At 42.8% G+C, this 15,433-nt stretch overlaps 1 protein-coding gene across 1 annotated transcript in view; it reads left to right on the top strand.

Moving 5' to 3' along the window:
* Positions 1–15,433, top strand: part of MCF2 (MCF.2 cell line derived transforming sequence) — a 92,733-nt gene that overhangs the window by 50,325 nt on the left and 26,975 nt on the right. The window contains exons 9-15 of the mRNA XM_054040630.1: positions 48–162; positions 1,122–1,241; positions 3,262–3,453; positions 4,963–5,154; positions 5,300–5,471; positions 13,462–13,550; positions 14,946–15,034. Of these exons, the coding sequence (XP_053896605.1) occupies positions 48–162; positions 1,122–1,241; positions 3,262–3,453; positions 4,963–5,154; positions 5,300–5,471; positions 13,462–13,550; positions 14,946–15,034 (969 nt within the window). The remainder of the gene's footprint in view (positions 1–47; positions 163–1,121; positions 1,242–3,261; positions 3,454–4,962; positions 5,155–5,299; positions 5,472–13,461; positions 13,551–14,945; positions 15,035–15,433) is intronic.

Here is a 15,433-nt window from a genome sequence, read left to right as displayed (position 1 = left end):
GTATTGACCAACTCTTTTTTGTCTCATCCTTTTTCATTCTTGTTCAGGTTACTTGCTCAGTTGCATGAGATGGAAACTGCTTTTGATGGCTTCTGGGAAAAACATCAACTAAAAATGGAGCAGTATTTACAACTGTGGAAGTTTGAGCAAAGTTTTCAAGAGGTATGCGGAGACTGAGCCTTCCCCCCGCACAAATGGGAGTCCTGAAAAGAGATTTCAGGCACAACCATAGTTGCTGCCTTCCATCCAGAATAAATGGAAAGAAGCCATTGTAATCAGGTGGCTGAAACAATGACAGTAGCACCCAAAACAACAGGCACATGGCAATGCTGAGTAGAAGCTGAATCCTGTAACCCAAGGGCTTTAAAATGCAGGGGCTGGGGCTTTGATTGGTAGAACATTTTTGTGTGTGTGTGTGTGTGCTTGCAAGCACCAGAGAGAGACAGACAAGACAAGCTGAAGTAAGACAGACTGGGAGAGAGCCTGGACAAGCACAGAACCCAGAAGAAGCCAGAGAAGGGGCTTCTGGGTCCTGTGCTGGCTAAAGAGGACTGGGGCTGTAAGCAAAGAAAATATCTCCTTTCGGCTTTAGTTCCTCCTGCATTCAGAGAAGTAGGATTTTGTACATCCCTTGTAAATAAACAAGACAGAAAATAGCAGACTCTGGTCAATTCTGTCTCCAAACCGGAACACACTCAGAGCTCCAAACTTTGCCGCTTGAAGCAAAAAGGGACGATACTGTACCTAGGCCACACCCCTGAGCGACCTAATCTCCTGTGTAGCTAGTGCTATGTTGGCAAGAGAGCTTCTCCCACTGACACAGCTACCGCCTCTTGGAGAAGTGGATTAATTATGCCAGTGGGAGAAGCTCCCCCATCGGTGCTGGAGCGTCTTCGCTTGGTGCAGCTGTGCCGATTCAGCATCTTAGGTGTAGATCTGCCATTAGATAGACTTAACTGATGATTTCCAGACTTTGGGATGATTTTTTTAACTCTAACGTTCTTGCAGTTTGAGATGTCTCACTTGGCAACCTTAACTATAACGGGATGAGCTTTTGGCTTGAGACTAATTTTGTGCTTATAACTTGTATCCTTTTGCAATTGTCATCTTCTTATTTTTAGCTCCAGAGTGCCATTGAATTTTTAATGGGCCAGCAAGCAGAACTGCCTGACACTGGAGATAGTGTGGCTGAAGTGAAACAAAGGCTCAAAGACTTGGGTAATTTAGATGGAATGGCTCAGGTGAGATAATCTTTCAAATACTAGGTGTACCAATGAAACATTATAGGCGCTTTCTGAGAGTGCCAGAACTATCTCTCTGAAATGACCTGACTTTCGTGTAACTCATCAGTAGGTGGCTACAAGCTGGTGTTGATTTCACGAGTCTTTCACCTCTGTGGAACTTCATTCAGAGCACATTGAAAACCGTAGGGCAATGAATTTGGTTCTCCTAGACAAAAAAAAAAAAAAAAAAAAATCACTGAACCAACACAAAATCCAGCACAGATAAGTCTGTCCATAGAGAAGACCAGGGGGCCGCATAGCTGGGGAAGAGTTATTTATTTAAGAAATGCCATTATTTGGTAACGCGTGTTCCATAGGTGCTCACTTACCGGTGAAGAGGCAAGACAAGTCCCCGGCTTGAAGTGTTGGCAATCGAAGTGGGCAACATATAGGTGAAGAGTAGGAGATGTGACAAAAAGGAAAGGGATGGGAGTGTTGAAGTTTTCTGGGAGTCTTGCTGATCGCATGCTTTTTGTATAGCAATATATAATGTGTGTGATAGGCATGCATGGCTACATACATATATGTAGGGTGGGATTTTCAAAGGCATGTAAGAGAAGTGGGTTCCTAACTCTCGGTTAATATGACTGTGTGGCAGGGCCGCCCAGCGGATTCAGGGGGCCTGGGGCAAAGCAATTTTGGGGGCCCCTTCCATAAAAAAAATTGCAATACTCTAGTAACATGTATTTGGAAATGTAAAAAATAACCAGTGAAATACATTCAAAATTAATTGTTAATAATTTGAAAATACACTAAATACTTATTTAAAAACATGAAATGCTTTAATGGTATGTATACATTTGCAATTACATAATGGGCTGTTGCTGGGTGATGGTGATGGTTGGTGCCAATGGGCTGTTGCTGCCTGGGGGTGGTGCTACTGTTGCCCAGGGCTGGGTGGGGAGCTGGGCTCTGGGTCGGGGGGTGCCCGGCTCAGAGGGGCTGGGCTCGGAGCCGGGGGTCGAGGGGTGCCCAGCTCAGAGGGGCTGGGCTCAGAGCCGGGGGTCGAGGGGTGCCCGGCTCAGAGGGGCTGGGCTCGGAGCTGGGGGTTGAGGGGTGCCCGGCTCAGAGGGGCTTACCATGCCACCTCCCCTCTCTCCCAGAGCCTCAGCGAGCCGCGTCCAGGAGCTTCTGCTGCTCGGCCCGCCGGAGCTCGCAGCCCTGCCCCCTTTCCGTGCGGCTCCGAGCAGGAGGACCTCAGGCCCTGCCCGAGCCACGCCGCTGCAGCGCTGACCAGGGCCGTTCCTGGACGCGGTGCTCTGAGGTGCTGGGGGATGGGGGAAGGCGGAGGCAGGGGGAAGCCTCTGACATTCTCATGGGGGCCCCTGTGGGGCCCGGGGCCTGGAGCAAATTCCCCCATTTCCCCCCGGTCCCCCCCCCCCCTGGGAGGCCCTGCTGTGTGGAAAGGCCTAGGGCTTGTGGGCCATTTGAAAGAAGGGATGTTCTTAAGCTGAAGCTTGAAGGAATAAAATGAGACATGGCAGACAGGGAATGTTGGGGGACGGGTCCCTGGGTAGAGCCCGCATGGGAGACGGCAGAACAGTTGCATTGGCATAGCTGCCAAGCTTGACGACGAACAAGGTGGTTAATTCTTCCTCCACATTATCATCCGGAGAACAAGCCAAAGCTGGCTGTTAACCACATTTGAGGGTAATATTTCTGGAAACGATGGTACAATATCCTAGGCAGCTCCGGCCATGCACTCGAAGGCCAGCCAGGTTGTGGTGGTGATTTGTTGCTTTTCCTTTTGAATGGTACCAACACCTTAAAAGCGGCCCATCCCCGGTTGCGGGTGCCCTGTTTTCAGATGCTGCATGCTGAACCTCTTTTACCCATTTCAAATGGTATGGATTTGGTAGGTGAAATCAGATGAAATTGTTAGGTACAAGTTATTACTGAGAAATGTTTCCATGTTTCATTGTGACGGCACGATCCAAACACGCGTGTAATCCCCTCCATTGCTTTGTCTTTACGAAAGGACCTGGCAGGAAAAGCACAGGTGGTGATATTACATGGGCACCAGCTAGCAGCAAATCATCATTACGCGCTCAGCTTAATCTGTCAGCAGTGCAATGAGCTGCGGCACCATTCTGACGTCCTGTCGGAGGAGATCAAGAGGAAGCACGTACGACTCCGGATGACCTTAGATCTGCACACCCGCCTGCAGCAGGTAACGGTCAGAACTATGATGCACCGGGAAGTGGCTGTTTAACCTCTCCGTGTGGATCTCCTGCAGAGCGGACATCCTGGCTACAAGTATCCTGCATGCAATGCACATCTTGTGGTGGCGATACTCTGTTCTATAGCTCACACTGGGACAGCGCTCCTCTTTGTCCTCCTCTAGGGGCTGTGTCACACAAGGTGTTAACACATCTGCTACCATGGTTAGCTCAGGCAGAAGAGGCCTTTGATTTTAGGGTTGAAGGTCCCAGGTTCTTGAGTACTTGAGTCTCCTCTGTGGCAGCCCCCTCTAATCATTCCCCGTGTGATCTCCACATGTGGTGCTTAGTGTTGTTTCTGATGGTCCATGTCGCGCTGTCTGGAGTGGCTCACGAGTGAGAATACCAACCTCAGGGCAGACTGTTAGGAAGCAAGGCACAAACCCCAAAGTGGTTGTGAGTTCTATACTTAAAGTTCATCAACCCAGTAACAAGTGTAAATTCCTCAGGCACTGTACGGCCTTAAAAAGGGGAGTCACAGACTGTCCCCTTTTGCCTTCCGATCTATCTGGTCTCCCAGGCAAGCTTGACTCTGTGATAAGCCGTCACTTTATGCCAAAATCACAAGATATTCTGGTTACCCGCAGTCCCAAAGAACCAGTCACTTACCCCAGGCTGATTTGCACTTAGATCTCACACCAGAGCCAATGCTTGTAGCCAATCTTATAGTAAAGTAGGGATATATTAACTAAAGGAAAGAAATGAGAATTATTTACAAGGTTAAAGTTTCTAGCTAATCCCTCAGTTAGAGGTTGGCTTCTGCCCTTGTTTTCTAAGTGCTTATTAAAGTAATTATGGACCATCTCATTGACTATATAGAAGTCTGATCCTTTTAAAAACCCTATTCTGTTCTCGGTCATTGCAATATCACCTTGTGGCAATGAGTTCCACAGTTTAATTATGGTAATTGAGTGGCATGCATAGAACTTTCAGATGTTATTGATATAATATTATAGGTATAAAACTGTAAACTATTGGTATTTAAGTACCTTGTTATAAAAATATGGACACAATGATGTCAGTTATTCATCACAACTCAAACTCTGTCGAGCCCAACTAATTAGTCACTAAACACATTAATGGCTGATCTTCTTGTTCATTTTGCCACGTTTACTTTCAGAGCAAGATAAATAATACGGGAGGAGTTATGTACCAAATTCTACTTTTATGTCCGTGGCACACGAGTGATTTTGCACCAGTGTAGCTGAGAGCAGAATTTGGCTGGCAATGTTAGCCATTCTCCGGAAATTTAAGGCCCGACTTCCCTATTATCAGAATGCAAGAGAGTTGATTGAACTTCTCAGAAAGCTAATTAGCTTTCTGGTTTTCTCCAAATTGAAAAGCAGATTAAGTGAATGCTAAATTAATGGGTGATAAATATTTTTCATTTATACGTTGGTTAACTGGAGGTTTCGGCTCACTGATCTGTTTACTCCTCATTTGTGTTACACTTTTATCAGGCCCTCGAGTGCTGTGATGAAGGGGCTAATCTTCTCGCTAATCAGCCAATGGATAGATGCCAATCTAAAGAAGGTGCTGAGAAAGCTCTTCAGGATATAGACAAATTTCTTGAAAGTTCTTTGCCGTACTTCAGCGATGATCCCCAAGTCCTGTGCTATGACTTTGAATCTGTTTTAACTCCTGAAATAAAGGTAAGATACCTCACTGTCCTCTTTTAAAAATAATAATAATACAATTACAATACAGTTGCACTATCACCAGCCTTTGTATTGTCTCTCTTATAGTGACAAATAGTAGTAGTAATTTGCTTACCGTTGTCTTATTCGCACTCCGCAGGGCCAGATACAGTCAGTCCAGATCAAGCTTGAAAACGTTCGAAGTATGTTTGAGAATCGGCAAACTTGCTTCAAAAAGCTTGTGGATAAACAAGTGCGGCCTGTTCAATTAGTAGCCCCTCGACCAGAAAACCCACCAAGATCGAAATCTCCTTTATTCTCTCCCAAACACGGTAAAAGTATTTTTAAGTTTCTGTCACCTTAAAACGTTCAGCTTTGTTCATTTTGCTCTGAGCTGTGAAAGAATAAGTCTAAGTGTAGTTTTGAGAAGTAAACTAGAATTTATGGGCTGATGTAAAATTGCTAGATCAGTGTTAAATGCTTAGGAGATTACCACCTCTCAAGTTTTGGGCTCGCGACTCCGATTAATGGGTAAGTAACGTATGTTTGGAAGTCTCCCATGTGGTGCATAGATGGGACAAAGATCCCTGTCGTATTTAAGTTTATGTTGGTCTCTGCTACTGTATGGAATGTTTTTAGCTTCATAAGCAGAATATAGTTATAAGAAGAGAGGTGAGTTATTGAAAATTCTTGAGCTCTTTGAAGTTTTGAGGCCTTCAAGTTTCTTAGGCCTGGTCCCCACTAAGTCCCCAAATCGGACTAAGGTACACAAATTCAGCTACGTTAATAACGTAGCTGAATTCGAAGTACCTTAGTCCGAACTTACCGCGGTCCAGACGCGGCAGGAAGTCTCCCCCCGTCGATGCCGCGTACTCCTCTCGGCGAGCTGGAGTACCGGCGCCGACTGTGAGCACTTCCGGAATCGATCCCAGAACATCGATGGCGTGCCGCCGGACCAGCCGGTAAGTGAAGACTAGGCCTTAGAGTTTTTATTTCAGTTGTGAAAAGGTTGCATGAGAATGGGTGCAATATTTTCTCCATTGTCTGTGTAGACAAGCCGATGCAGTTTTTCTATGTTCATTTTTGAGGCTGGGATTGGTTGCATGGTATTTATCCCGAAAGACACAGTGCAAAGTTCCCCCGCGCTGTCCCACCTGACAGCCTGCAGGGCTAAATTGGAAGTGAAATTAGGGTTACATGGGAAAAGGACAAGAACCTATTAAAACGTATGGACATATTTATTTTCTATATCAAGAAGTCCTCACTTAGCAATCTCATCCATATACTTAGAGCCACAGCTGACACAGATTTTGGCTGACATTTTGCAGGAGCCTAAGGAAATTAGTCACCCAGATCCCACTGAACTTGAAAGGAAGTAGGGCGCTTAACTTCCTTAGACTCACTTAAAAACTCCCCTCTTAAGCCCTTATTATTAAATAACATATGTTCCTAAAAAGCCAAATCCTGGGAAATAAAGGTCCATGGAAGTTCTGCCCAGAACAGTATTTGGCCCGATGTTTGTTTAAATGATGAAATTAAACTTTTTTTCCTTAACACGCTTTTATATACCAGTATAAACAAGTTGTCCAAGGTAATGCTCAGATGTTTGATTATGTAAGGCAATTAATTTATGATCTATGTGAGGATCATTTTTCTTAGCATATGCACGACGTGACCAGGATTAATCACCGAATTTGGTCCGCTGGTTGGCTCATTAGCTTCCCTGGCCCAGGCCGGTTAGTGACGGGGACGCTGATCCATGATCGTTAATTATTTATTATGATATTAGGTATGTTATGCAGTGCCTTAGAGCGCTCAGCTGAGATCAGAACCCCGTTGGGCTAGGCTTTATACATGCACATGTTAAGAAATGCTCCCCACTCCGGAGAGTTTATACAGTAAATAAACAAGGCAGGCAAAGATGGGAGAGGAAACACAGTAAGAGAGAGGTGAAGTGACGTGCCCAAGGTCACACACATGTCAGCGTTGAGAAAAGCCCCAAGTCTCCTGACCCCTGTCCAGTCCCTGTTCAAGCATTTCCTCTGAAGCATTACTCATCAACAGTATTGTGATGGCTTTTTAAAATCAAAGCGTTGTGGCTATGTCGTAATGTTTCGTCGTCGGCATTTCAGAAACAGAAAAGTGATAAAGAGAGAACTTTGCCGTAAAGATTCGGGCAAATGGTGTGACCTGTCGCTGTCTGTGATGATTTGGGATTATCCACACCGGTAAGGGGTTCTGTCACCGCCTGTCCGGTAACCTTGGGTACTTTGATACTATTCTGCGGCGGTTCACAGCCCTGACATCAGGAGCCAGCCCATAATCATAAAGCTCTCATCCTGGCTTCCACTAGCCTACTTAGTCCTGGCAGAGTGACCCCAGCCACCCCTTCAGTTCCAAGTCTCCTCAAATCCATCATCCTGCGTCCCTAATGACCAGACACGTAGACTTTTCCTCTCTGGTTTGTCAACCATGAAGGTGTGAAACCAGTCCACTTGCTTTGGCACACAAACTCCACACAGTTTGCACACCAGGGACCTGCTTGGGGTAAAACTAAACAAGAGTTTATTTAATAGAAAAAATCATGGATTCGAAGATGAAATAGCAAGGGAAGCAAACACGTAGAAGCTACACGGACAATAAACATAAAGATGCATCTTCAGGATGTACCCTTTCAAATGAGAGAAAAATCCCTTTTCTAACACATCTATTGGCTTTGAACTGTTTGTCAGCATACTCCCTAACTGTAGGGGGATCCAGGGTTCATAGACAGCTTCCCACTTCGATGTTGTCCCTCAGTCTCTGAATAGGTTTCACTTCAAACCCCTTCCCCTTTAAAAAGGATTTTCAGGGTTTTTTCCCCTTCAGTCACTGTAGAAATTCAAAGTGGGGAACCCCCTCCCCCCACCTTCCTTAGTTATCCAGGACTGGGGGGGTTTCTTTTCAGTTTCAAGTTGTTTCAGTATTTTCCCATGAACTCTAGTGCCCATCATTTGTCTTTTCCTGGGTTATACAGTGGTAGGTGCTTAGGGCTCATCTCATCTGGTGGGGGAGGCAGCCCCCCCCCCCCGCCTGACCACTTACCGCCCTGCTGTTAGAGGGAACTAAAAGCTGCAGCACAAATAAATAAATTCATATATACATATAAATACATAACCACAGTCTGTATGAATATCTCATAATGACCATCAAGTTCAGAACATTACAGGCTTTCATAAAAGACCTTATTCAACATATTTTTATAGCATAGTAACATTGTATACAGCTTATTCTTTGGGGTTCTACCCTGGGGATTCCTGGACCCTGAATGTCACACCATCACAATGGCTATCTGACTGGATGTATTTGATGCTGTTCCCTTAAACGTACATTTTAAAGGCATGAAATCAGTCGTAACGGACAGGTACCCTGCATTAATCTTAACCCTGAAAGACACGAACAAGCATCTGGAAATGAGCACAGCCAGCAAAGGGTGAAAAGATGAAAGGCATTTCTTTTGGAAAGGTCTCCATTTCACACTGAAACATCGAAATGGCTTGATCTGAACTGGTGGGATATCTTGTGTCAAAGATCCATCCTGGGATGCACTGAGTGTGCTTTGAGTTCTGCAGACACTAGGGCACAGATTGAAAGCAAGCTACCGGGAAGCACGCTTTTTTGTGCTTTTTTCTTTTTGTTTTTTTTTAAGAGGGTAGGGACTTCCTCCTTTCATCTGTGCCCTGGGTTTGAACTTCTCTGTTGGGGGGCAGGTCTATTTTTAAAACTACTTTTGAAAAAATGTAAACCATAAAATAATGTAGTACCGTATACTGAAGTGCAGTAAAGTGCAATAATGTTATGGCTCTATAATAAAGTAACGTTAACGGCTGTATTTTCAAACTTTGCCACCTGAGTCGCAGACACAGAATACAGGATGATCCCGAGATCCTGAGCACCTTCCAGTCTCAGTGAAGTCTCTGCTGCTGTCAATGAGAGTTGAGGTTGCTCAGTGCTATATAGGCAATACTCACGTACGTGCATCTGACGTTCCTGCAAAATGTGTACAAAAGAGTCTTTGCTTATGTAAAGGGGATGGTTATACCCACAAGAACCATGCAGACATGCAAATATATGTCGTGCACATGCAGATATGTGCTTTGTAGGCACAGCTGAGGAAGACACATTTTACAACTGCAGTTTAGAAATGAAGATTTCAAAATGTAGCCAGTCAAGGGCGTGTCTCAAACAAAGCAAGGTAAGGTAAAGTTAAGGACAACATTTCCAACTTATTGTATAGTTACAGGGGAGGAGGCACCAGGATGGAATTGTATCATCAAACTGCAATGAGGTTTTTCATTTATGGCTTTCAACCAGCTCCTTTTAAAGTGCAGTTCAAGTTTGAAAATTACCAATCTAACAATGACAACTCTCAACAATTAATTTATTCCTTGTGTGTATTCAGTGATATCTGCTAAACCTAATGACAAAAATCAGTTTGACTGTGATTCTCTCCTGATAGTCCTGCTGAATCAACACAACTAAGAGGGCAGGAACGGGATTCTTTTCCCTCTCGTGCACCATCGACAATTGTTGACGTAGCTCCAATCAGTTACAGCTGTCTAGCTGGTTAGCACTGGTGTTACAGAGGGCATGATATGAAGATAGTGGAGATGCACAGATGTCACATGTGCCATGGGATATAATTTGGCCTACAGGACCTTTTGTGAAGCAGTAAAGGATCCAGCTTGATTCTCAGGGCTGGCTGAATTTGCAGGGCTGGCAGTTCGGGAAGAAAAAGCTTGACTTGTAAAAAGAGCATCTAAGATATGGAAACCGTTGAGAGACAAATAAGTTTAGAGCGCCACAGGGCCATTCTTACGTTTGCTCTTCACTGCCGAGCCTCGCTTCTAAAAGCAAAGGGATGTTCACCCTGGCTTGTCAGTGGCATTTGTGGGCTGCATTACAGTGGCTAAGCCACAGGCCAGGAGAATGGCAAGAAGATGATAATGGGCTTCTGACCAACAGGAATCACTGGAGGGGCCCTTCTCGCTGACTTCTAATGTTCTGGTTGTCTGTAACTGTACAAGCGACTGTCCTCCTTGTACGTATCAATCCAAATAACACTGAGAGACAGAAAGTTTCCTATTTTTAAAAGTAGGAATTTTGCTGAATGTGTTACAGTAATTTCTGCCTTTTCATTCTGAAAAACATGAGCGTAAATACGCAGGCTCGATTGCTGGAGAATGATCCCCCCCCCCCCTGTAAATTCAGCAAAAGGGAACCAGTGTTTAAAATACTTTTCTTGCGCCTTCATTGCCCCATTTTTAAATTGCAACACAATATTACCATTGGAGGATAATTTTTCTTCCAGTGACTTGCGTCAGAACATCTGTGTTCAATCAGTGTCGTTTGTTTTTAAATATCGTCACTGATCTTTTATTTCAGTGGAAGTCTCAACAATGAGACAGGTCCTTTGGTCAACCATACTTATTAATGGCTCTATTGTTAACTTTTTTGATGCTTCAAATATGTATTCCCCACCTTCTCTCCAGCAGTCACCCTTTGCGATTGAAGTCTTTTTCAATCTAACTGGTATGTAAGGCATCACTGGAATAGTAATTTCTAATCATTTTATTTTGTAACAGCACATTTTGAAGACGAGAAGCCTTCTCTCCATATCTGTTTCCATTCCTCTGCATCAATTTTTTCTCCCTGCATCTTTTGCTCATTGCTTCACAAAAGGTGGTTCTTTTGTATAAATACTATTCAAAATTTTAAATAACCTAGTTCCAGTTCCTTTTCGTACTCTCATCTGCAGCAATGCGTTTTTCCCTATTGAAAAGAATCTTTCATTAACGTTGCTTTATTTTTGCCTGTGCTGACTTATTCTTTGATTTTTAACTAGTGTGAAGATTACAAGTCTTAGGAATTTTTATTTTAATTTGTCTCAAAATTGCGTACAGTCCTTCTTATAACAAGTCACACAATGATCAAGTAACTGCTTTCCCCCAGACATCAACATTTCCTCTTACTAGTGAGAGACTTTAAAATCGTCATTTCATATATTGGTCATTATGAATTATTTGTATTCAGGTAGCACCTGGGGATCCCAAGTGAGATTGAGGCCCTATTGTGACGTGCACCGTATGCATAGTAAGAGAGGCCTTGTCCCAAACAGCTTCCAATCTAAATGGCCAAAGGGTGGGGGAAAAGGGCAGTATTATCTTCCTCATTTTGTTTTCGGGGAAAGGAGGCACCGATGGTATGTCCACACAGTGTTTTTGGAGCGAGCGGGAGCGTGGTTGCAGCCTGGGTCAACAGACTAAGCTGGCAGGGCTCACGCTAGTGCTCTAAAAAGAGCTGTGTGGACAGTGCTTTCAAGCTGAGACTTTGTCTGGAGCTCAGGCTGTGAAACCCACCCGCTGCCCTAGGTTTCAGAGCTGTCTAGACGCCTGTTTTTAGAGCGTACCAAGTCTGTCGACCCAGGCTGGGAGGTTGGCTTCCGCTCGCTCCAAAATGTGATATAGACATAACCAGAGAGGTTTTAGTGTCTCCCCCAATGACAGAGAGTCAGGAATGGAGTCCATATCTCCCGTGACCACAAGACTACGCTTCCTGTCATACTGGTGATAGATGAGATAGAAAATGATTCCGTTCCTCTGAGACAAAAGCTCCATCATTTTAGATTGACTTTAGTAGTAGAAGCCTTGGTAGCACTGTGCCCCACTCTGAGAGAGCTTGAGGGCAGGGTGGCCAGCGGGATGGGTGGGGCAGAGATGTAGCTTTCTGTGGCACTCTCCTTTTATCTATTTTGCTCAGAATGTGGGCAGTAGGTAATGCAGCTCAGAGTTTCAATACCTTCTGTGGCTGCTACTCCGCAGGCTTGGTGGGATCCAGCCTGTAGTAATGCAGCTCTTGCTGCAAGGGGGAAATGGGATGGCAGTAGAGTCTGGAGTTATCCATTAGCCCATCTCATATCTCATTGCAGAAGAGAATGCTGTTACTGTCTGCAGAGGACCCCAAGGGCTGGGAGGCAACACAACTTCAAAAATCCACTGCTCCTAAGTCCCTTCCACCACAGATGCTGTTTCAAATCCCCTCCTCCTATGTCTTCTTGCCAGTGAGATGGGGAGAGTTGGTCCTTAGTCACTTTTAATTGCTCTGATATTCCTTACTTTAGATGCAAGTATTTCTGTTGTGGGATAATATAAATGAAAGTAAACTCGCTGGGTTCCTGTGTGTGTCTCTCATCTGCTTCCATTTGAACATTCTTCTGATGACATAAATAGCCCACAGGCCCTCAATCCTTCCAAATGTGGTTCAATTCCAGTTTTTTCTATTGCCATTTCAAGGAATCTCTATTCAACCCTATCAAATGCTTTAATGATGCTAAAACACAAAGGGTGAAATCCTGGCTCCACTGAAGTTAATGGGAGTTTAAAAGCATGTCTAACATATATCTCACAAAGCCTATGGAAGTAAATGGAAAGACTTGGTGTATTTTTTTTTTTTAGTAATTAAGGAAAAATAGCAGTACCTTAACCAGCCATTTATCCTTGTGGTTTAAAAACATTATAGGTCTATAAGCATCACATCATGAAAGATTTTCCCACGTTTGAGGATGACCAGCATAATAGAGTCTGGAGCTGTCCATTAACTCTGCTCGTATCAAAGGAACAGGCCCTGTTTGATTTAAGTACCAGTTGTGTCAATTGATGGAGCCAGGAATCTCTTTTTAAAGATTTTGTAAGACTCAGCAGGACAACTGTCTGGCATCCTTCATGTTATTCATCTTCAAACTTATCTCTTCAGACAAAGTTGTCTGAATCTTGGTTATAAATGAATATTGTGGGTCAGTGCTACAGCTGGTGTGAATCAACATAGCTACATTAGAGACAATGGAGACAACTTACAGCAGATGAGCCTCCGGCCCTATTGTTGTAAATAGGGCTTTTGTAATATAATCACAGGAGGTGGTATTTCTTCAGACAGGTTGTTAGAGAGGTATAGCTCCTTATAATTTGCAGAGGCTTCACTGAGTTTGTTCGTTTGAGTTACAGTATCCCCTACCTGGAGAGATGTTTCTTTGTACCCAATGAGCTTTTATTTTATGTCCTAATAATCTATTGCTTTTATTCCCCTTTTCATAACAAAATTGTTTGATATGTCTAAGGTTTTTTTTTTCAATTAGGAGTGTATTCAGTTTGCCTTTAGTTTTAATTAACTGATTATACACTCTCTGGACCATTTTTGCTTATGCAGGTGATCTAATTTTTTAATCTCTTCCTGCAATGCTTCCTTGGTTAGTTATACATTGTGTAATTGTGCATTTTTCTATCTAAGGCATGGATTTTAATTCCAGTTTAAAGTTTTCATTTGACATCTCTCTCCCTGGGAAGAAAACGTCAAGAAAATCTCACAATGCTCGTAAGGTAAAAATTGTTAGTGAACCGTGAATGGGTTTTACATGGCAAGATCTGAAATCATATTTTTCCAGGGATTGATAGAACTTAGATTCTGGGTTTTTTGGGTGAGATGTCTTGCATCCTTTTTACTAACACCCTGATTGACTTCATTGGGACAATTCATACTTAAAAGTTAAGTACATGCCAAAGAGTTTTCCTGGACTGGGGCCAAAATCACTTTTCTTTATCGATTTCCTGTTTTAGGCCTGGTATAACAATGACAACAATTAAGGAAATAATCCTTCCTTCAGGAATCTTCAATGCTTTGAAGACTAGAAACAAAATTCTAACTCCTCCCCCGCCCCAATATCAATAGTGGAGACTCTCTTAAGAGAGTTGGAAAAACTAATGTAATTTAGATCTTTCTTTTTAATTCTGCAATTGGTTTTATCCAAGAAGGATGCATAAAGCACGCCTGTCAAGGATTTGGGTTTTTAAATAATTTAACATTTGAAGGTTTGAAGCCTGTTGCTTGTGTCCTTATCAGAAAGCTAATATTATAAAAGAGAGAGGGAGGGAAATAAACAAATGGAGTTTCTTGTTTTGCTTAATAGCAGAAATAATATTGAAATAAATAAGTTAGGTATGTATTACCAGTATGCAACATACTGTTGCAATTCTTACTTCATTTGACACTTGTAATTCTAGCTACTATGTAATTATTACCTTAATATGTAGTCTATTTATGTAGCTAGAAATTTATCTGATTTTTCATTTACTTTACAACTTATAGTTACCTATGGCCTTTGCACATATATGGCACCTAATAAATGTTGTACAATTGTATTACAATACCCTGATCATTTACCTGTATTTATCTAAATTACTCATGAAATAGGAAATTCAAAATTAGTCACCACTAAGGCCCCAATTCAGCAAAGTGCTTAAGCATGTGTCCAAGTCCCTTTAAAGTTAAGCACAATCAGGCCACCACTGTGACTCTGAAATTCTCTCATAATCCCCTTACATATTTATTTGTAGACTATGAAATTGAGCATTATTATTTGTATTATCATAGAACCTAGGAGACCCAGTCATGGGCCAGGAACTTCTTGTGCTCACCACTGTAGAGACACAGAACAAAAAAGACAACCCCATTCCCAAAAAGCATGTAACCGATATTTTTAGACAGTAACCTAGCCAAGGAATTTCTGGGAGAAAGTTTATCAGGACCTTACACAGTATGCCATTTTTAATTTTAGCTCTCGTATACTGCAAGGAAGTTCCGCGGTTCAGCATATCTTATCCAGGACACCTTCCCCAGATGGTTCTTGTGTTTATTTCAGAAACTGAGCCGATTGATATTGGCTCAAGCATATCCATCTCTTGAGTTCTCTCTAATACGTACCATTTCCATTCTAGATTGAAGTAATGCATGACTATCAAGAAAAAAGGAATTCCTTGCAGTCTTTTATTTCAGAAAGTGAAGACAACTTAGATATACTAAAAGGGTATGTTTTGTTTCCTATATTATCCTAGTAGAACCTCATGTAGAATATCCTGTGTTCAGAAGATCTGCTTAATGCAAAATCAGAACCTCTGTTGGTAGCATCACAAAAGAAAGAAGACTATAGTAATTATTAGTTGACTCTTATCCTCAAAATGCACTCTCTATCAATGGAAAAGGAATGTTCAGTGCAACAATTCTCTTGGCTGGTGTGTAAAAATCAAAACTCATCAATAAAGTTCCTGTGCCAATGTAGCTTAAATAAATATGTGAGAACAGTGATTAAGAGGGGACTTACGGAGCTCATTGTAAAAGATTATTTCATGGCAAGGGAGAGCAAAGGGAAGGTCTGTGAATAGAACACAAGTGCAGGTTTTCACATCTGAGTAAAACACTTGAACAA

This window comes from Malaclemys terrapin, chromosome 9, assembly GCF_027887155.1.
Source record: "Malaclemys terrapin pileata isolate rMalTer1 chromosome 9, rMalTer1.hap1, whole genome shotgun sequence".
NCBI classification, from domain to species: domain Eukaryota; kingdom Metazoa; phylum Chordata; order Testudines; family Emydidae; genus Malaclemys; species Malaclemys terrapin.
The sequence above is the reverse complement of the archived record's forward strand: the minus strand, read 5'-3'. Positions and strand labels throughout refer to the sequence as shown.